Source organism: Sphaerodactylus townsendi, linkage group LG08, assembly GCF_021028975.2.
Source record: "Sphaerodactylus townsendi isolate TG3544 linkage group LG08, MPM_Stown_v2.3, whole genome shotgun sequence".
Classification (NCBI taxonomy): domain Eukaryota; kingdom Metazoa; phylum Chordata; class Lepidosauria; order Squamata; family Sphaerodactylidae; genus Sphaerodactylus; species Sphaerodactylus townsendi.
In genome coordinates, this window is record NC_059432.1 from 19,955,098 (window position 1) to 19,977,298 (window position 22,201).

Genomic DNA, 22,201 nt, shown 5'->3' on the forward strand with positions numbered 1-22,201 from the left:
AATTGCAAATAAAACTGGATGAGGCTGGGCCAATTGTGCAGTGGAGGCCAGGGCATGAAGGACAATAACAGGCAACCACACAATACAGACATTAGCTGTATTAGCTCCTGTCTTGGAGTGGGTGTAAAGTGCCAAGTTGGGTGTGACTGAGGGTGACCCCACAGGGTTTTTCAATGCAAGAGAAGATCAGAGGTGGTTTGCCACAGCCTGCCTCCGCATAGCAACCCTGGGTTTCCTTGACAACATTGCTACGTTTCCAAGACTGGATGAGATTGGGTTAGCCAGGGTCATCTACATCTGGGCCCTGTCTTGGAGGGGTCATGTGCCGGCATGCAGTTCAGCACAGTATCATTTCTGCCCATCTATGGATGTTTGAAAAATCACCAAAACTCATCTGATTGCAAATAGATGTCTCATTGGAATAATAATTTGCGATAACAGTCAACATTTCAAAAGGCATCAGGACAGCCTACACAAACAGTGGGGCGTTGAAAAGTTTTTTACGCATCAGCAAATAAGTTTACTGATCTCCTCTGGAACCCCTTTTTAGATCCGTTAGGGTGATTCCGCACATGAGTAAAATAGGTTCGACCCAGTTCCCTGAGAAGGGTACTGACCTAGGTCGAAGCCATTGTTGTTCCCCACTGCAACCACCTTGATCCCAGCTCGGAGGGCGGAATCATCCTGTGCCTCTTTGCTGCTCCGTTCCGATTGGCTACTGTTCTACAGCCATGTTCCGTCTACCCCCACACACATTACCAAAAAACTGCCACAGGAATGGAGGGATGAAGGTGGCGTTTTTTGATTGGCCAGCTGTACGCATGCTCGAAACACTCAGCTGTGATTGGCTGAATGGGGGACTCCTGGCACCAGAGATTCTGCACTTTACTGGAATCGAGCTGAGTTCGAGCGTGGTTCCCTGAAAAAGTTGTAGTTCCCAACTGGAGTCGGAAATTTGACAGTTACACGGGGCGAAGCTGGTACAAAACCACGTCAATCCCAGTGGTTGTGTGGAGCACTTAGGTCGAACGCAGCTCGAACTTAGGTAGATAACGCAAGTGCGGAATCGACCTTACACAACCATTCTATCTGGAACTGGATTTTAACTGCCATTCCTAATCAGTAGGACAAAAGTTCACATTAATGGGGATGTTTTCTTGCCACAACTTCAGTTGGCTAGAACTTCATGGGTACGCCCCTTCCAAACACTCCAAATGAATAGGGGCTTTATTTATTTTTAATCTGCTTTACAAGGAGAAAACGTTTTCCTAGTGTTTTCTTTTCCGACAGCCTTATTTTTACCTTGATAGAAAATGGCAGTCTGTTTTCTTTGAAAGCGTAAAAATTAAACACAAGCTGTTGTCCTCCTTTTGTCAGAGGGGCGAGATTCCCATAGCAATCCACATAAATAGGCTTCCCTTCCAGAACCTGTCAGATCAAGAACACACTTGTTAAAATGTATTAAATCGGCTCCACAGCCAAGCTAAGAAGTACAAACCTCAAATGATTAGAAAGATTATACTGACAGCTGTACTGTAAATATTATTTATCTATTTTTGTCACACACTTCCTTTTCTCCCTCATTATATCCTTGCTAAGGGCTGAGGGTTGTACTATATGTAATGTCATCTCCAAGTTCACCTCAGGGATACTGCCTCCATTTTGTAGCTGAGGCGTGCCTTTTAAGAGTGTTATGGCAATCCTAATCTGGTTAAGACCATCACAAGTCAGAGGGATGAGAGGGCCCCTGAGTTTTCCCATTTTATTTGTGCAACCCAAAATGGTGCCTGGGGACATTTTACACCAACATGCACGGCTTGGTGCCATTTGAAGAAAAACTGGGGGCGGGGAAGGTTGAAGACCCTCCCCCTCCCCTTGCAATGGTCCCAACCAGAATCAGGGTCCCTGTGGTATTTTTAAAGGGCATTCCCTGACTCTACAAAATGTAGGTGTGTCTTCACAATGAACTTAGGACTGGCATCTCATCTAGTTTGGCCCTGAGTATATGTATGACTGGTCCAAGATCAGCTGATGAGCTTTGCAAATCATTGACTGAACCAGGGTCACCAAGTTCCCAACCTGGCTCTCTAATCACTATACAACACTACCAAATATGTGTGAGGTTACTCACTGTGACTCAGATACTTCCTGCTCAGCAAGAAGGGTTAGATTTCACAAGATTTCCCCCTGAAACTTAGTCAAATTCCCTCCTTAATGAATCTCCAGTTCATGGGGCTTTTTGTCCATATGGGTTGCCCCTAATCCCCAAGACAGCCTTTTATTAACCAGGGATATTCCTTCCTTTTGCACCAACAGAACAGCTGTTAGAATTGAATCCTCTGGTAGATGGACAATGTGGAGGTGGGTTTCCATTTTTGCTTCAGCTAACCTCAGACTTCACAACCGCCACCTGGTCCTTCACCTACTCCTGCTCCTGCAGGAAAGGCATGACCTTGGTTCTAATGTTCCTCAGTTAGTTACTCAGCTTGGGCACAAATGCACTGAACAATTACAATTATGATGAAAGTTCTGTGGGCCTATCATCATTAGATTCTTGGGAGAAAGTAAAGGGATAGACAAGGAGAAATAGCTTCATTGCAATCTCCAGCCTCCTTTACCTGCAGACAGGCTGAGAATCAGGAGAACCAAGCGGAAAGTTTTTTCTTGATCATACTAATTCTAGCTGCAGGCAAGGTCTACACAACTGAATAATTCCCCATCTAAACAGAGAACAACAACAACCCCCTCCCTGCACATATAACTCTAATATATCATGGACAAGCACTCAATCTAGCCTGCTCCCTCCAATGCCACTTCTGTATGGGCAGAGAGGGTTTTTGTGGAACAGGGTTCAATCATGCAGGCTAGCTGTCACTAACACATACCCACTTGCAGTCTGAAGTGATACGCTACCCCACTGAATGTAACAGTGTGTATATCAAAGCCTCCTTATAAGGTACCGCCTCCCAGAACACTGGACCAATCAGATGCCTTTTCTCTGATTTGTTCCTGAGAGTTCCAAGACCTGACCTGTGGCCCTACAGTCCAGCCCTGTCTTGCCCCTCTCATCTTCTCTTTTAGCTTGACATAGGGGGAAAGTGTGTTATTGGGAGTGGTCTATAATGGCTTGTGTGGCTTTCTCCCACCTTCTCTACCACACCAAACTCAATTTATTTCTCCAAGTCTAGTTAGGGGCATAATGAAGGGCTTTGCTGCTAAGTCACGACATACCTCGATATCTTTGCTTCTTGCAACTTCTTCGAAATTCTCCTGCTGCTCCAACGTTTTGTCCACTTTATCATCCGTCATGCAGAAGCAGCGCAAACTAGATTCCACAGCATCGTTCATTTTGGCGAAAATCACAAACTTGGCCATGTACGGGACGCATATTAGTTCCCTATAAAGTTGCGAGGCCAGCCCGACAGTTTCAAGAACCTGATGGCAGTCTGCTAGCCAAAATCTGAACACAGATTTGAAAAACAAAAGACCAGTCAGCATATTCTCATACTATGGAGACCTAGTTTGCACAGAACTGAGCAAAAGGATAGAAGAAGAAGAAGAAGAAGAAGAAGAAGAAGAAGAAGAAGAAGAGGAGGAGGAGGAGGAGGAGGAGGAGGAGGAGGAGGAGGAGGAGGAGGAGGAGGAGGAGGAGGAGGAGGAGGAGGAGGAGGAGGAGTTTGGATTTATATCCCCCCTTTCTCTCCTGCAGGAGACTCAAAGGGGCTTACAATCTCCTTTCCCTTCCCCCCTCACAACAAACAGTCTGTGAGGTAGGTGGGGCTGAGAGAGCTCAGAGAAGCTGTGACTAGCCCAAGGTCAACCAGCTGGCGTGTGTGGGAGTGTACAGGCTAATCTGAATTCTCCAGATAAGCCTCCACAGCTCAGGTGGCAGAGCTTGGAATCAAACCCGGTTCCTCCAGATTAGATACACGAGCTCTTACCCTCCTACGCCACTGCGTAGACACAAATTTGGGCTGGGTTGTGACAAGACTATTGACATATCCTTCGAGGATCCCAGATACCAGAAGAAACACTGGTGGAATTTTGTATGTCTCCCTTGGATTTATATCCCCCCTATGTACGTATTTTCGGACATTTTCTCCCTCCGATCAAGCAAAAAATCCACCAAGCCCACTTATTAAACCAAAATATCCACTTATGGAACCAGGTCATCAGCTAATATACAATCCCTGACAATATTTGATCCTTGCAAATCTATTTCAAATTTGTAATCATCTGCTTTGCGTCTATTCTTACTCTACCTGGCTGAAACGTTGGTTGTGAAAGAGACACAGTCATTTACAAAGGTCAGTGGAGTGGTGCCGGTGATATCTTCCCACTGAGCTGGTGATGTACCGCCTAAGGGAAGAAAAAAAGAGGCGTCAACACATGCTTTTAAAGTGATCTACATTTCTACACAGCTTTATACTTCTGCTTGAAGATGGCTCTGCTTTGATACGGTTTGAACGAAATGCGATAAATGACTACGCCATCCTGGTAAGTCTGGGATGTTCTCAGCACCGCGCTAAGTAGAAATGCTCGACATCCCATCAGTTCGGCTTGTGGACCTGATTTTTCGGCAATAAGTTCATCAGTTCACTGATCTGCTCTTTGATGTTCAGCAGATTGCTTCAATGGATTCCTTCTTGATCACGCGATACACCGTAACTGGCTTTTAAGACATGCCTGTTCTCATGCAGCCTAATCAAGTTATACAACAAGTTCTACCTGAGTCTTCCCAAAATAGGCAGGACATAAATGTAATAAATAATAAATAAATAAATACTATTCCCCTTGTTGCATAACTGCTCTGCTCAGCAGGCAAGTTTTGAAGCTAGACCATTAGATCACTCACAAATCATATACATCAGTCATAATTAAAGGTAATATTTCAATTGTGCAGGTAATATTTCAATTGTAAAGGTAATATTTCTTTGTGCATGCGCTTTTCCACAAAAACCAGGTGTGAACCAGTTTGGTAGGCATTTGCAGCTGTATGGACAAACCAGGTAGGGCGATTTGAATCGCATTTCATCAATGCTTAAAAATTAAGCTTGACTGTTGAGGAATTCATTTGCAGAGAAGTTTAGCATCCTTTATCCTAAGCAGAGTCGTGCCTATCTAGACCAGGGGTGTCAAACACCTGGCCTGGGAGTTGGATACAGCCCCTTGAGAAAGCTTATCAGACCCATGAACCAATTGAGACAACCCCACCTCACTCTCGATCTGGTCTGGCAAGTCTGTTGTGGGCTGGCGACTCCAGGCACCCATCCCACTGCTGATCTGTCTTGGCAACCCCCTCCATGCCAATCTGGGTTGGTGAGGCTGCTGAAGGATCGCCAGCCAAGGTAACCAACTCCCAGTGCCAATTTTGGCTGGTGAGCTAGTGCCCCAGTGCCAACCACCTCCCCCAGTGCTGCTCCAGGCTGGTGAGCCCACTGTGGGATCAACAGCCAAGGTCGTCGCCACCTTCTCCCCAGTGCTGATCTGGGCTGGAGAGCCTGCTGGGGGCTTGACAGCTGAGGTAGCCATCCTCTGCTACCGGCCTAACTAGGTCACATTGATGTCACATCTGGCCCTCTTAACAAATGAGTTTGACACCCCTGACCTAGACCCACTGATTTCAATGGACTTAGAAAGGTATAATTGCCTTTAGGAATCACAGCAACTTGGATCCAAAAAAATGCAGGTGGAGCGACGCTAGTGGCATGGATCTTTACCCATTATCCTTGTCTTCACCCAAAATGCTGCTGCTGAGGTTGTGGCCCTTGGGCATAGCATGGAAGAGAGGCTGCAGAAAGGCTAGAACAACCCCTGAAATCACAGACTCCTGCACAAATGGAAGTGTCTCCTACTGGCCCACAGTACCTACGAATCCAACTCACAATGCAAATTTATGTAACCAATATAGGGTACAGAATTCTGTTTCTCCAAACACCATACCTAGAGGATTTTTTCCCCCAAATGACTATACTTATTACCACTATTTTTCTCATGTGTTTCTCCAATATTTGGAGAAACTATTTTCAGCAATGGAACTAACATTTGAAGCGCAATCCTAAATACAAGTCAAGTCCACTGACTTCAGTGGGCTTTGGAAGGTGTAACTTTGTTTAGGGCTTCACTGTTAGAGAGACAGAATGAAAGAAATGTGGACAAATTATTTTTTAATCTTTTTGTCTAACCTGTGATACTACATAGTAGTCGAAGGCTGGGCGTTGTGTCGCCTTTATATCCATTGGTTATCCCTTCCCCAGATGGGGGTGGCACTGGGATTGTCATGGTGATCGGCTTATGGAATTTTCTTCTTCTGGGTTCCACAGTAACAATGGGACTGAACGTTGCTTTGTTGCCAAGAATTTTCTTGACGGTTTCATCTGGAACTGGTTGAGCCTGTTTATCGGTAGAGAAAGAGAGAGTCTAGAATATGAGTTTAAGGGGTTTTTTTTTTAAAGAAAGCTAAACTGTTTCTTAATTACATCTCATTCCAGGGCCCCTAATCTTTTGACTCTGTGGGCATCTTAAGAAATTTGAGAGGGAAATCCCAAAATGGCTGCTTTGAGAGGTGGACGCCGACCCAAAGTGGCGACCACAAGCAGTGGAGCCAAATGGAACACCAGCATCCTAACATCTCCTGGGAAGAAGTAAAGTGGTAATGGAGACACATTGACTTACCAGTCCTTATGACAGTCCAATGGAAAATCCTTCCATTTTGAATGAGGGAAGACAATAGGTAGCACTACTTTACAGTGGTCCCACTTACTTTCTGAAAAGTCTATGGTGCCTGTAGGTTCACATTAGGGAACCCTGATGTAGTTTCTTGATACACAATGCTACTCTCTATGGTTCTCTATAGATCACTATGGATTTTCAAAATAAAGTTTTTGCTTTGCCTCCATTTTATATTTCAAGCAACATTTCTGTCTATTTTTATTGAACAAAGCTTGTATTCTGCCTTTCTGCCTTTACAAGGCCACCAAGACAGCTAAACATGCGTGATGAAATCACATTTTAAAACCATTAAAATCAGCCCCCCCCAAAAAAACCACACATCATTAAAAACAATTATAAACAGAGCTAAAATTCGCACAAAGATGCATAAACAGCAATTAAAATATTGGTCAGTAAGGAGGGACCACTAAGAGAATGCCAAAAGCTATAAAGGCTACAATGAATCCAATATTAGGAGTAAAAAAAAACCAACAATAACAGAATTCAATTAAATTCAGTATGATCATGATGACCATGTTAATGATGCACCATTCTGAAATGGGAACCCTGAATGAAGAAACTCATAATAATTACTAATGAACAGTTACGTGAGGGCCGAGATCTTAAGAACACTTTCCCTACATGCTGTAAATGTCTGATTCGCCCAGAGTCCAGCTGTTTCCTGAGTACTTATCCTGTTGGTCAGGATAAGGTTCAGAAGGAGACCAGAAATTAAAGAAGATAGCGCTATCAGCCTTAGTAGTTGCATTAAAGAAGGAATTTGGGCAGCTGCCCTTTCTTATTCAGGGTTAAGAAAAATGACACTTGCCTCTTTTGTTAAATGGTCAAGAGTCCTACCCCTCCCTTGCACTAAAGGTTCAGTTGAATCACAATTCTGGTTTTTGAAGAAATGCCACTTTGTTACCCTGGAAGGCCCACTCGTATTCTTTTGGTTAGCGCTCCTTCTGGGAACGAAGCCTGAACCCGTGGCACAGTTGTGCTGCTCAAGATTCCACCCTCAGGACCAATCTGGTTACTTTCTTGCTTGATTCGCGAAACCACCGCAAAGTACTGAGGAAAGTCCTTCGTGATAATTCTGCAGATGCGTTTCTTCTCGAGTTCTTCGGCACTGTCCAGCTCTGCATAAGGGAAACAGTGAGTTTGTAAACCAGAGAGGTCATGAGTACTCTTTGAAAGGAAATCTTTTCCATTATATCATCTATTACAGGGGTTCCCAACCTGAGGTATGTGTACTCCCGGGGGGGGGGGGGTATGTGCCAGAGTGTATGGGGGGGTATGTGGAAAAATTACATAAGGGGTTTGCTAATATGGGGGTACAATTTTAGGGAGATTGATTGCCAAGTGAAAAAAGATTGAGAACCACTGGTCTACTATGTGTAAGTGAAACACAGCAGACTATTCTTAACTTTATTATTTGTGCAAACAGTTTGCACTCTTAAACTTTAAATCTGCAACCCACTGGCAAGATGGGTTTGTCACACCCACTTCAGAACCAATTATTTTTCCCTTGGTGATTCATCTTGAAGAAGAAGAAGAAGAAGAAGAAGAAGAAGAAGAAGAAGAAGAAGAAGAAGAAGAAGAAGAAGAAGAAGAGGAGGAGTAGGAGGAGGAGGAGGAGGAGGAGGAGGAGTAGGAGTTTGGATTTATATCCCCCCTTTCTCTCCTGCAGGAGACTCAAAGGGGCTTACAATCTCCTTTCCCTTCCCCCCTCACAACAAACACCCTGTGAGGTAGGTGGGGCTGAGAGAGCTCAGAGAAGCTGTGACTAGCCCAAGGTCACCCAGCTGGCGTGTGTGGGAGTGTACAGGCTAATCTGAATTCCCCAGATAAGCCTCCGCAGCTCAGGCGGCAGAGCTGGGAATCAAACCCGGTTCCTCCAGATTAGATACACGAGCTCTTAACCTCCTACGCCACTGCTGCTCCTTGAAGAAGACTGGCTTGGCTCTTATATTTTTGGCCCACAGACACTTATCTCCAGGCACTGCAGAGGAAATCTACCAATGGAGACTTCAGTCCCTCTGGGCATAAATCCTTCCACATGTACAACTCCAACAACCCCCAAAGTATTTAGTGTAAGAATCTGTGGCAGCTTCCACAGTGCCCAGTACACGGAACAAAGGCACAGGATCCAATACTCTGTAACTCGAGTGTGGATACAGGATACTTTGAAAGCTGGTTGACTCCTTAAAAGGTATTATTTTTTAAAAAACCCACTTTTTATTTTAACAAATTCTAATAAAATACGATGTCAAATAACTTTTTTCCCTATTCTGAAACAACTCAACAAAAATTACAAGAAATCATGCTAATATTACAAATACAAAGTTAAAAGCTTGTTAACGGCTACTTAATTAACACTCGGTCTTGACTGTTCATTCATTTCCATTATCCTATTGGATATAAAAGCAAATTATACAAATCTAATGCCATATTTAACTCTTTCCTCCAAAATTAAAAACAGGGATTTTATTATTGTATTGGCATTGATTTTCATTCTACAGCTTCAAAATGGCTACCTGCACAGAAGGACATTCTAAAGTGAAAAGGATAAAGAATCACCTACAAAGTCAAGCTGATGTTTGCAGGGAAATTATTTGAAGGGTAAAGCGTGATTCTTAAAGTGTTCCTGCATTAGCTCTTGTGGATATGTCCCAGAATGCTAAGCAGAGGTGGGATCCAGCAGGTTCTCACAGGTTCCCGAGAGTAGGTTACTAATTATTTGTGTGTGCGGAGAGGTGGTTACTAATTGGTGATTTTGCCATGTGATTTTTGCCTTAGTTACGCCCCTCCTCTCAGCAGTAGCGTGCAGAACTTGAAGCAGTCTAGCAGGAGGTGCACCGGCGTGCGTGGCAGCCTACGCCTGCGTGCATTTGTTTCCCACCCAAGGACCAGCGCAGAGGCTGCGACTTTGCCACAGCCCCGCCCAGGAATGCCCCACCCCCGGAATCCCCAGCCACACCCTGTCGTGCCCCGCCCAGCCCCATTGGCGCTACGCCACAGTTTGAATCCCACCCCCATGGGAACCTGTTACTAAAATTTTTGGATCCCACCACTGATGCTAAGTGACCTGTTTAGGACAGCCCATGATGGTCTGATCTCAGAGAATGTCAGCTAGAGAGTAATGCAATATAATCTGGCTTGTGTTCTATACACTGATGGTTCTTGTGAAAAGGTTGTCCCCTGTCAATGTGGATACAAATGGTGCTTTGAAGACAATATTTAGCAGGACCAGAAGATGGTGCTATACTCAGGAAATAGTCAACAATCTCATTCTAAGATGGAAACGAGGGCGGATGATTTTCATTCCTTTTTCACTCTTGGATCAGATTACAAAGATGTCATAACAATATAATCCAGACAGCTCCTCCAGATCATCAAAATGCCACTTCACTCACTTACGCTGTGAGCAACTGGGTGAAGAAATGCGCACAAACCTGGCAACCGGATGGCAGCAACACCGGACCTGGCACGTTCCCAAACACTGCCACAAGCTGCAGCTCGGAAGAGCCCAGTGGCTGAAAACATGCGCTGCCATGCAAATGGGAACAGCTGTCAGAAAGCAGCAGCTGTATGGGGACAGATGTTATTTGCTCTTTCTGGCTGCATCCCTGGAAATGGCCTGGCCACTCTGTGCCGAGAAATATATCGCACAACCCTAACACAACCATGACCACATCACACATGATCTATGAGATTCTTCTCTCTTGAGGATATCAGACAAATTCATACAGGAAGTGGGTATTAGTTACGACAGCTAAATTTCATTTTCAGAGGCAATGTATTTTTGTATACTAATTACTGGGGAGCAAACAATAGGTGATTATGTAGAGTCTGTTACCTTCCTGCCCTGCTAGTGGCTCCTGCTTAAAACAGAAAACTGGTTTTGGAGCCATCATCTGACATTTTATGCAATTTTTTTTGCCATATTAAAGTGTGCAATTAACATTGTGAATGTTGGAAAAAGAATGAGGTCCCTTTAAACTGAATGTACCAGCCAGCCAGCACACACATGTGCTACAGAGTGATTTACAATGCAAATCTGAGTTGGGGGTGGGGGGCAAAAGGGCTCTGGATGTGGAATGACCCCATTGTAAATGCCACTCTGCGTGGCACACGTGGCATCCACGCTGGCACTGCGGAGTCAGGCAGCTACACGACAGCTACATGTGGACTTATGCCAGCAAAAAGGGTACAGCAGCCCATGGGGCTGTGTAGGGGCTTTTCACTGCCCATGGAGGATATTCCCTGTTTTCTTGCTAAGTGCAGAGCCTCAAACTTCTGTGGGGCAGTGGGGCTGCACTGTGCTTGGCCCCCACACATCTACCTAGCTACCTAGCAAAGAAAAGTGAAAAATGCTCTAAAGGTTTGTTTGAATGTGGTTTCCATAGCCCAGTCCAGATGGAATGGCAATCTTTGTCCAAAGTTTATGGTGGGCGGAGAGACATTCATTCTCATCTGCATGCACATACACATATGTATAACAGAGAACTTTATTCTTCATGGCAGTCAGGCTATTTCCAGCGCTTCCCCTGAAAACAACAAATGCACACATCCATCGAGAAATTATATATTTCTGGAGCTCACTCCCATAATTACAGGTCTGAGGCCCTATCCTTGGTAGGGCTATTGAATGTATCAAAATAATTTTTCAGTGTTTGTAAGGGAAATGATAGAAATTATAGAATTTGGCAGAGTGAATGGAAGAAAAAAAAAGCAGAAATGGGAAGAGGCTTACTATACCTAATTCAGAAGAGGCTTATTATACCTAATTTAGATATAGGAGTTACCAAGAAATAGTCATTTTATTTATAGTCAGCGACCAGTAGTACAAGATCAAGGTACATCAATTTCAAGGTACCGTTACCATAGTATATATATAGACAAAAGAGTACTAGAAGCACTATTCAAAATGTTACATAATCCATAATCTATAATAAGAGTACTAGAAGCACTAGACGGAATATTACATAGTCTATGGTATTTACAAGAAGGAATATTTGCGACACTAATATAATTATTATTGTACTCATACACAGTCGGTGACTGTTTACTAAAAGGTCGCGAAAAAGCAAGCAGTAGGTAAAATACATTTGATTATGACAAAAGATTAAAAAGTTAGTATAGCTACACTTGTAAAGTGCCTGTGCAGTCTTGCTAAAACCTATAGTGACATTACTAAAAAAAACTCCGGCCTCCGACAATATCTTCTAAGGATCACAATTTATTCAGTCTTTCCCTCCCTCAACTATTCGGCCGGCAGATGTTTCTTATTGTGTTTGCAGATTAAAGAACAAAAACGGGCTGTTGCCCGTGTAATTTTCTGGTCCCTACCTGTCAATATGTAGGCCAGTACATCTTTGTAGTTTAGGCCTATTAGACCTATCATGGCTGGGCTGAGGATTTCCTTTCAGGGCTTTTCAAAAGTGGGACATCTAAATAACATGTGTTCTACCAAAAAATATAACTCAGCTGTTTTGCATCTCTGTAAGTAATTCAGGATCAGAAGGTTATATGTTTTTCTACTGAAAGGTAATGAGGTTTTTCCCCCCAGCTGACACTTTCCCAGCGATTAATAATTGTACAGGCTAAAGTGATGCTGTAAAATATTTACCTTCATTCATGCCATTGAGAATTTCATTGACGTTTTCATGTCTGCTGTCATACTGGTGCTCTTTCCACGTTTCACCGTTTTCGCTTCGAAGCACTATCAGTTCTCTTTCTTTTCCACGCATCGATCCAAAGTGAGGGATTTCTACTACGACAGGACTAGACCAAATAAAAATAAAGAGAAGGATCTCATACCATATCTGCATGTCCCTCCCATTTCCAAACAAGCATCCTTTATTTATCGAAATCTACAAAACAATGACAAGCACACTTAACGGGGGGAAATGGTTAATAATTGGCAAAGCTGCAAAACCCTTTCCAATTAAGATTGCAGGTCACGTTATCACTCCAACTACACATCAAGGTAAGCATACACAGGAGAGTGCTGACAGACAGCAATTTACACAAACGAAAAGTAAAGAGGTCCAAAATACATACAAGCAACCAAAAAGAAAGGGTTTCAGCAGGTGAGCTAATCCCGCACTTGGCGGTGCATACACGATGCCATTTACTCAGGGCTGTGTGTACTTGGAGCTTTAAAAAAAAAAAAGGTTTGTGCCAAAGTCTGCCACCTAAATAAATTATGCAAAATAAGCGACTTTGGAAGGTTTGTTCTGTAAAGCAAGGGACTGAAATACAGGCCCATGACTGCCAGCACTCCTTCTGCTATTGGTTTGCCCACCCAATCTCAAGCTTATCCTCTGAAACCGTAAGGACTTGCTTTTTAAAAAAAATTAACAGAGGTAAGACCAAGGTTAGATTTCGCCTTTTCTTTGGCCAAGAAGGACCAGCAGGCTAACAGCCCAGCGCATGCACAATGCAGTTTATTCAGGGCTATGCATTCTTTTGCTAATAAAAAATCATAATTTTTGCACCGAGGTTAAAATTTCATTTAAGATTAACAAGTAAAAAGAAAACTGAATCCTCCATTTTGGAAATCAAGCAAATGTGCATGTTTTTTTTGCTCGTGTGTATAATTTAATCTTTTTCTCAAGAAGGGGAAGAGTAAAGCAATAATACTGGGAATAGAAGCCCCACTTTGGAGGTCTGGAAACCTTAACAGTCAATGCCTTCAAGCCCATGTTACAGCCATAAGGACTAGAAACTTACTTTAAAAGGAGTGGGGGATCTCAAGAAGCTGAATTCTGCACCACTATCACATTCATTGTTTTTTGCTTTTGTCCGCAGTTGTGCAGAATCCCAGAATACACACAGCCCTGCATTTACTTTGATCTGTATCAATGGGAGATGCATGAACATAGGCAAAGACTGAATTTGACTCCAAGGTATAGAAGGGACGCAGTCAGGTGTTAACAAACAAACATACATCTCATTTTTCTGACAAAGCACATTTAAATTTACTTGGATGGAAAGTATATACTTTGATCTGGTGCAACATTGGGATTAACTACCACAAAAAATGAATTCTTCAACCAGCTAATTTTTGGCAATGATTGAGAGCCGGACTCATGAGACTTTGAGCAGATATTTCCCCTACCCTGTTCCTCTTGAATAAATCCATGTTTATTTCCAAGTGCCTCATGTGTCCCTGAAATGTATTTGTTACCTGTGACCACATGATTTTCACCCTGTATTTGAATGGAAATGACTGGGCTTTAAAACTGAGACCCTATAGCTAATTTATTTTGATGATTTGTTGCTTTGTTCTTTTCTCCAGCCTTTTTATTCATTTATAGTTTTGGATAGCCTTTTTTGATTATGATATTCACATTGTAGATCCAGTGGTGGGATCCAAAAATTTTAGTAACAGGTTCCCATGGTGGTGGGATTCAAACTGTGGCATAGCACCAATGGGGCTGGGCGGGGCATGATGGGGGTGGAGCATTCCTGGGCGGGGTTGTGGCAAGGACGCAGCCACTGCGCCAGTCCTTGGGCGGGAAACGAATGCACACAGGCACAGGCTGCCACGCAAGCTGGTGCACCTCCTGCTAGACTGCTTCAAGTTCTGCGCGCTACTGCTGAGAGGAGGGGTGTAACTAAGGCAAAAATCATGTGGCAAAATCACCAATTAGTAACCCCCTCTCGGCACACACAAATAATTAGTAACCTACTCTTGGGAACCTGTGAGAACCTGCTGGATCCCACCTCTGTGTAGATTTTACTGGAACTGTAGCTAGACTCTGTTTTGACTGGCAGGTTTGAAGGTGTGATGCAGATATTTTAAACTAAATAACAATATAAATCTAGGATACAGAATCTTCAGTTTATGGCTCAAACCCATTGATTTCAATAGATTTTAGGTGCAACTCTGTTGAGGATTGTACAGTTAATCTGTAGTAGAAAAAGGAAATATTTTGTATTTAGCATTCAAGTGAACAGCAGTGATATTATTTCCTTCCATGGTAGCAAAGTACAATGCTAACACAACATTCTTAAAGTACAATCCCATGTAGTGTCACATCAGTCTAAACCCACTGATTTAAGTGGGACAAATCTGTACAAGATTGTGATGTGAATCTCCTATAATTAGGATATTGACAATGCAGTCCAAACCAGAGTAATGCTCTTCAAAATCCATAGAAGTAAATGGGCATTGCATTGGTTTATATACTATTTTCCTTTCCTAATCTTCCATAAGAAGATTTATGGCTACCAATCTCGATCCTCTTTGATCTGAGATTGCAAATGACTTAACAGTCCAGGTGCTCGGGAGCAACAGCCGCAGAAGGTCATTGCTTTCACATCCTGCATGTGAGCTCCCAAAGGCACCTGGTGGGCCACTGTGAGTAGCAGAGAGTTGGACTAGATGGACTCTGGTCTGATCCAGCTGGCTTGTTCTTATGTTCTTATGTTCTTAATATCCCTTTTTCCTGTAACAGATTATAGTACAGTATTACATCTGCACTAGTGCTGATGCTAATCAGGGTTAGTTTCAAACCAGAATTCGCAACCATGGTTCAAAACAGGGTTGCACAGTTAAGAGAAAGGAATACCACATTTACACTGGGCCAATACTGAAGATAAGGGCTATCAGTCTTTTCATACTATGATCTTGCACACTATCCTTTACAGTTATCTTGCAGCTGTGATGGTTTGACATTGAGCTACCGTATTGTGCATTTGTACTGGTCGTTTTAATACCTTTCCCAGCCTTGTTTTAAATAACATACCTCCTGTTACCTGACTGTGTGCCCTCTACCCGGGATTATAGTGCATAATTAAGTGGCCAGTGTGAGAAGGCAACAAGTACAGCTATTTGCTTTCCGTGCCATTCCTTAATACGACAGACAGTTTTGCTAAAGTATTCATGGGCAAGTAAAGCAGTTGACAGGTCTCGTCACAGAAACACAAACCGTTATGGATTACGCAGCTTTAAGACACAGTATCGCTATTTTCCTACAGAGGTTGTACATAACTCTGCCCCTTTTACGAAGAAGGGAAACTGAAAGCAGCAACATACAATATTTAAAATTTATGAAGCACTCCACAAGTGCTGTGTAATTAGTTAAAGAATCATCTCAGCAAAGGTACGTAAGTTCTCTAGCTGTTAGTTTTTAAATTGGGAGAGTGCACTAGACGTAGCAATAACGGCAAATGTAGAAGAAAAGAGAATTTAAGACACAATCCATCTATTCTAAATACTTTTACATCCCATGGATTTTGAGGGGTTGATTTAAGAATGTCCCAGTGGAATCAATGGGATGAAAAAGCTCAATAGGCTGGAATGTCCCCTTGCCAATAACTGCAAAGCAGGCCAATTTTGATTCTGCTATTTGGGAATTTGTCCCAGCGCCTCAAAAAGGGGGTGGAGGTTACCAGTTCCACTTACTCGCCTATTGTAACTTTGCTCCACAGTTAGAAAGGACGGCACACAGAACGTTATCTTTTTAATACAATCTTTGCAGGTGAATATGTCAGATACTGTCTCTCCACAGAAGACCCACCTCACCTTGCACACAAAGATAAACAATACTCACAGAGAAGGTATTAAACAGGTATTGAATACAGGACTCGGAACAACATGCTACATTAAACTTTGCAACCTTTGAATGCAGGCAATCAAAAGACTCAAGGTTGTCATTAAGAATACAATTTTATGAGTTTTTTTGCACAAAGACATCCCAAATTCATACTTGGTGAGTATGGTTCATACCAGACACATAATTCAGTGTTACAAGCTTTTAACTTTTCACCAGCATTATTCCACAAGATTGTTTATTGGATTTTAATCAGCAAGACCAGCTTTGGTCACAGGGGTGGCCAAACTGCCACTCCTGGAGTTTCTAGAAGCACATTAGAAATTAGTGGCAAATTTGGTAAATAGGTGCACTATGAAGACAGCAGGAACCAGTCAGTCGTTTTCAGTCTCCCATCTATGCAGTGGGGTTGAAAGAAGAGTGACATTGGTCTTGGTTCTTGAAGTTGCGCAATGAATTAGTTCACAAGCTGTGGGGCAGAACACCTACTAAAGTGGTCCAGTTAACTGGGGTTGATCCAGCCTCCATGATTCATAATCCCTCCTGTCCCACGGACGATATCAAATGATTGGATACATTTCATTATTTTAGGCAAAGGGGCATCATCAATGAAAGGATGTAAGGGCGCCACTCTGCCTGACTGGCTGCCCTCCTTAAGCCTCTGTGTAAAGTGCCATCAAGTCACAGACAACTTTTGGAGAGCCCTTACGGTTTTCCAGGCAAGAGATGAGCAGAGGTGGGTGGCCATTGCCTCCCTCTGTGTGGCAATAATTAGGTGCTTTCTGCACAACAAAAATAAAACATTTTCAGGCAGAAAATACAATATTTCTTACATAAAGTTCCATATGTTTTTAGCCCAACATGTTTTATTTCTAGCCCGAGAACGTTTTATTTTCACGCAGTTCCCCAGCGATTCTTTTTGTGAAAATGTATTGAAAACGTTTTCACTTGCTGTGCAATCTTTTTAAAAACATTTCCCATGCCTCTCCACAGTCCCTGAACTTTTTCATTGGTGCCATTTTCTGAGCTGGCTGTCTTGTGCTGTGTTTCCGTCCGTTTTTTTTTCTGGGGAGTCATGTCTATGTAGCCACGACCCCTACAGAATTTCAGTACGAGGCGTTGAAGCTTCATAGCTATGAATCCAAGAAGCTAAAAAAAGGAACCACCAGAAAATGGTGGCCAGGAAGAATTTTCAAGGGGTGACAAAATGGGATTTTTTGAAAATGTCTGCAAAACATTTTTAGGGGTTTGTGTGGAAAGGGCCTGAGTTGAAGGGCTGAGCCTACTTAGCTTCCGAGACCTGACAAGACTGGGGCGTTTAGGTCTGGGCCTGTAGGCAAACTGATATCTGATTACCCAACTAAACAATGTGAAAGCATAAAACATACTTAATTCATCTGAAAAGTAAACATTACATAATTTCACATTTTATTAAGAATTCCAAACATTTTTGTGAACATTTAAGACCCATTTTTCTTCAGGGTCTTCTATGATTCTAGGGTACATCTGGGGCAGGCTTCTCAACTGAGGTGCTGCTTGTGATACCAAGCATCCCCCCTCCCACCCAAGGATAAACTCTCGGAGATTACAAACTAAGCTTTGGGAAATAGGGAAGGAAAAATGAACTGACCAGGAATAATCAGTACTCATAAACTCAGGATAGAAGTCATCCCACTAAGGTTATATTTTTCATATTACCTCAGTGATCAGCAGCAGGTGTCAATAAGGAGATAAAGCTTTCCTAACCTCAAGGGAGTTGTTCTAAACCCATTCATCTGCCAAGAGATCTCTGAACGATGACTATGATTTTGAGGAAGATTTAGGATATTCTCTTAGCATGTGTTGTAAGCCATTCACTGACTTGTTCATGCTCTGAACAAAATGGCTGCCCTGGAATATTTTCAGTTATGCAGTGTCGGAAAGGTTCAGCAACGGAAGACATTGTTCCTAGGGAGCCTGATCACCATTACTGAATTTCTAATTACAATAACCACCCTCAGCAGAGACAGTCTAAATCCTGTATTTGGCCACCCCTGTTTTCAAGATCTACTTTAGAAAATGGCCCCAAGTTTGGGAATGCCGGTTCCAAAACCATGTAAATACCTTCTCAATCAATAAGGCTAAAATCAAAAGACCCCACTGTGTTTTTATAAAATACTCCATGTAGCCAAAAACAGTTAAACTTTGTTTAAAAATTAGGAAAAAAGCACAGAAGTTATGAAAGCAGAAATGCTCGCAGTGAATTCCACATGCCTAGAAGCACAAGATCAGTAACAGGAGCAGTGCTAGAATAAATTCAAGCCACTATGATCTTTCTTTCAGTGACGGTAAAATCAACTGAAAGACGGTTGTTTTTTATTTCTGGTTAACTAAAAACAAAAAATGGGAATGACCAAAAGGAAAAAAAAAGCGGAACTAAAATTTGAAAAAGAAAAAGAAGAACTGTAGACATTTGATATCTTTTCTTACAAACATCCTACCCAATAAATTTTGTCCCTTGAGGCCCAAGCTGCAGGATTCGGCTAACCATGCTCTCGCCCTCATTTAGAGGGGGAGGATTGGTGGGCAGGTGCAGTTTACTGAATAACATCCATGCAGCAGGAAGAGAAACAAGAGGGGAAATTAGGAACAGGTTGTCATTCCCAACAGAACTTTCCATCAGGGACGACCAGGTGGTAACGAACAAAAATTTGTCAGTTAGATATATAAATAAATAATATATATTCCCATACCCCCACATCATAGTGGATTGTTTCCCCTAATGTTAGTTTTGGGGAAAAGTCTGCTGTTGACATTTGTGTTAGTTCAATGGATCAGATTTAGCGCTACAGAGTTCTTATTTAGTAGTCCACTCTTTTCTTAGAGAAGGCATGCAGGTCTCAAGAATGAGGGAAGGGTCTGGCATCGAGTATACAGCTGGACACCAACGGCATTGGTGGCTGACATATAATTCAACATGGCTTCCAAACTCATTCCACTCTACACATATATGCATCTCTCTTTGACATCACTGGAGATGGATCAAAAGCAACAGAAGAGAGAACTTTGGTAATTTTTGTTGTTCTCGGTATGTCAACCGGCAGAATTCTTGTTGATAATCCTAGAGAAGTGTGCCTCAAATAGAACTGCAGACGAGCTTTTTCAAAAAGGAACAGAGGCCTACTTCAAATTACGGTAAGCTATTTAAACAGGCAGTGAAGAAAACAGTTACGGATGCAACGTGGTACTCAGTCATAGTATTCACAGAATAACTCACCCTAAAAATTGTGCACCTGAAGGTCCCATTTCCACTAGTCTACTAGCCAATCCTTCTCCTTCAACCATTGGTGGAGGGCTGGCCAGTTTGTGCCTCTTTACCAAGCGGCAGGTGATGCGGGTGGGCGCTGTACATTTTCGCGGAGGAATTATAATCCTCATGCCGTGGTGTCGACTGCCCCTCATGGAACCTCCACGGGCATCCACCATGAAACTAACCAAAAAACTGTATGGAAAAGAAGAAAGTAATTTAAATAAGCAACCATAAATGTCAACCCAAGTCACAGTATTACAGTGACGATGAATATCACTTAAAAAATAGTCACAATACACACTTCCATGGCACAAGGTATACAAGTAACTCTTAGCATGACTTCTACTTAGGAAATTAAATTATAGTAGGCAGACAGCACAATTCTAAGCGAAGTCACACCCTTTTAAAGTCACTAACTTCAATACAAGGGAGTAACCTTGAGGACTGCATTGATAATCAATCAATGAACTTTTCGTATTGTAGTAGTAAGGCGAATCTTTAGTAAAACAAAACGCTAGGTCAAACACTACGGTTAAAAAGTGTGCCTTCATCTACTGTAATTAAAATATTAATGTGTTGTTATCCATACACCAATCAACTACATTGCGCCACTAAACGTTCTGCGAATCCCTGTGCTTCAAAGAATGGATACGACATTCACATGAAAAAAAAAATATTATGATGATGCTTTAAAATTTCTTTGTAAATGAATCCATAGTGTTTTAAGTCTGGGGTTTCAAGACATTTCATTGACTTTTGTGGCCAGATAGACAGACATTCATGATCAGATCTCATCAATTTCTTTTTAAACTTCAAAGCAGCTGCAGAGGGTAGGGGAACTAGGGTTCCTTCCGCACATGCAGAATAATGCACTTTCAAGCTGCTTTCAATGCTCTTTGAAGCTGTGCGGAATAGCAAAATCCACTTGCAAACAGTTGTGAAAGTGGTTGAAAACACATTATTCTGAATGTGCGGAAGGGGCCAAGATCAGGACTGGAAACTGAGAGATGATTTTTTAAAAATGCTCTCCCCATGCTATTCCCCCAACCCAACCCAACCCATCCTCCTACCTGCGAACGTGCTGTTTGCAGGGGGAATCATAGAGGTATATATGGCAGCTTAGAAATGTGCAGAAGTAGAACATAACAGAACCTTGCCAAAGCTTCTAGCCTCCATGTACAGAAGTTGTGCTTTTAAAAGTTTATTCTGGGGAACTCTTAAGTTTTTTCAGATGTTCTTCAGAGATTCCTCAATGAGACAATCAGTAACACAGGACAAGCTTTGTAGAAAGACTGCTTACCTATCACAACTAGAGTCTCCTTGCAATGAACAACTGTGTTGGGAGTCTTGAGAATCTTTTAGTTTACCCTCCCAATTCATACAGCAAACCCCATGTCTGTGTACCCTGGAATATGCTCCAGAATCTTCTCAAGGCTCCACTGTTTTGCAGAAGATGCTCACTGATTCTTCGGAGAGATTTCTTTGAAGGTTGAACAGACCAAAAAACCACACTTCACTAACATATGAGCTAAAACAACGACAACTATTTCTTTTTGTTCTCCAACACCTCAGTGTCCTACAGGTATCAACTACAACATTACCTGTGCACTGTAGAATCACACTGGAGGTTTTGATCTCATAGTAATGAAATCAATGTAAACAGGTTATCTCCAACAAACCTGGGACTATACAGGCTAGAATTTACATTTTTTTAAAAAGTCTGTCTTCTGTTTTTGTATTTCTCACAAGGAACACTCTTCTGCTGCTTTGTCACACAAGTGCCCTTTTAATGAACTTCAAGAAGAAGAACAAGAAGAGTTTAGATTGAACACTCCCCCCCCCTTTCTCTCCTGTAAGGAGACTCAAAGAGGCTTGCGAACTCCTTTCCCTTCCTCTCCCCACAACGGACACCTTGTGAGGTAGGTGGGGCTGAGAGAGTTCCAAAGAACTCTGGCTAGCCCAGGGTCACCCAGCAGGAATGTAGAGGAGGGAAAGAAATCTGGTTCACTAGATAAGACTCCATGGCTCATGTGGGAGAATGGGAAATCAACCCCAGCTCTCCAGATTAGAATCCACCTGCTCTCAACCACTACACTACACTACACTACACTCATTATCAGGCGGAGTTTCTTTTTCACACTGGAAATTCCAGTTGCATACAAACTCACTAAAAGCACACTGAAAATACATTATCCAATGTGTGTGAACGCAGCCTCTATTTATAAATGCACCAATGCTCTTACAACATGAACATACAAATAGCACATGACAGATTCGAAGGACTTTTTAGTGAATATTTGAGGGCTTTATGGAGATGAGCGCTACCTGACCACATTCTGATCTGCAGTTTGCCCAAGATGTGGAAGGAGCTTAAATTATTTTGCTGTACGTTGAAAGCACACCAGCGGCAAATGGAACCTTTGTCAGCAAGCAAGTAGAGGTCCTGGTCATTAGTGAAACATTTCTTTTAAAAAAACAAATGTGATAGACATCTGCCATCTGTTTGCAAACCGAATTGCCAGTTAGACTGTACTAATTTTTAAACACACATTACTATTCATAATGTCCTTTAAACAACAATTCATGCATTGTTTCTACAAAGAAGATTAGTAGCTGATGTTCATCTAAAATTAAT

General features: G+C 42.4%; 1 protein-coding gene across 20 annotated transcripts in view; it reads right to left on the bottom strand.

Moving 5' to 3' along the window:
• The window catches only part of ANK3 (ankyrin 3), a 129,753-nt gene that overhangs the window by 50,439 nt on the left and 57,113 nt on the right, over positions 1-22,201 (bottom strand). For all 20 annotated transcript variants that reach the window (XM_048505111.1, XM_048505109.1, XM_048505107.1 and 17 more), the window contains 7 exons: positions 19,534-19,758; positions 12,344-12,498; positions 7,642-7,850; positions 6,186-6,396; positions 4,263-4,359; positions 3,232-3,460; positions 1,303-1,428 (listed from right to left, as the gene is read on the bottom strand). In XM_048505111.1, coding sequence (XP_048361068.1) covers positions 1,303-1,428; positions 3,232-3,460; positions 4,263-4,359; positions 6,186-6,396; positions 7,642-7,850; positions 12,344-12,498; positions 19,534-19,758 — 1,252 coding nt within the window. The remainder of the gene's footprint in view (positions 1-1,302; positions 1,429-3,231; positions 3,461-4,262; positions 4,360-6,185; positions 6,397-7,641; positions 7,851-12,343; positions 12,499-19,533; positions 19,759-22,201) is intronic.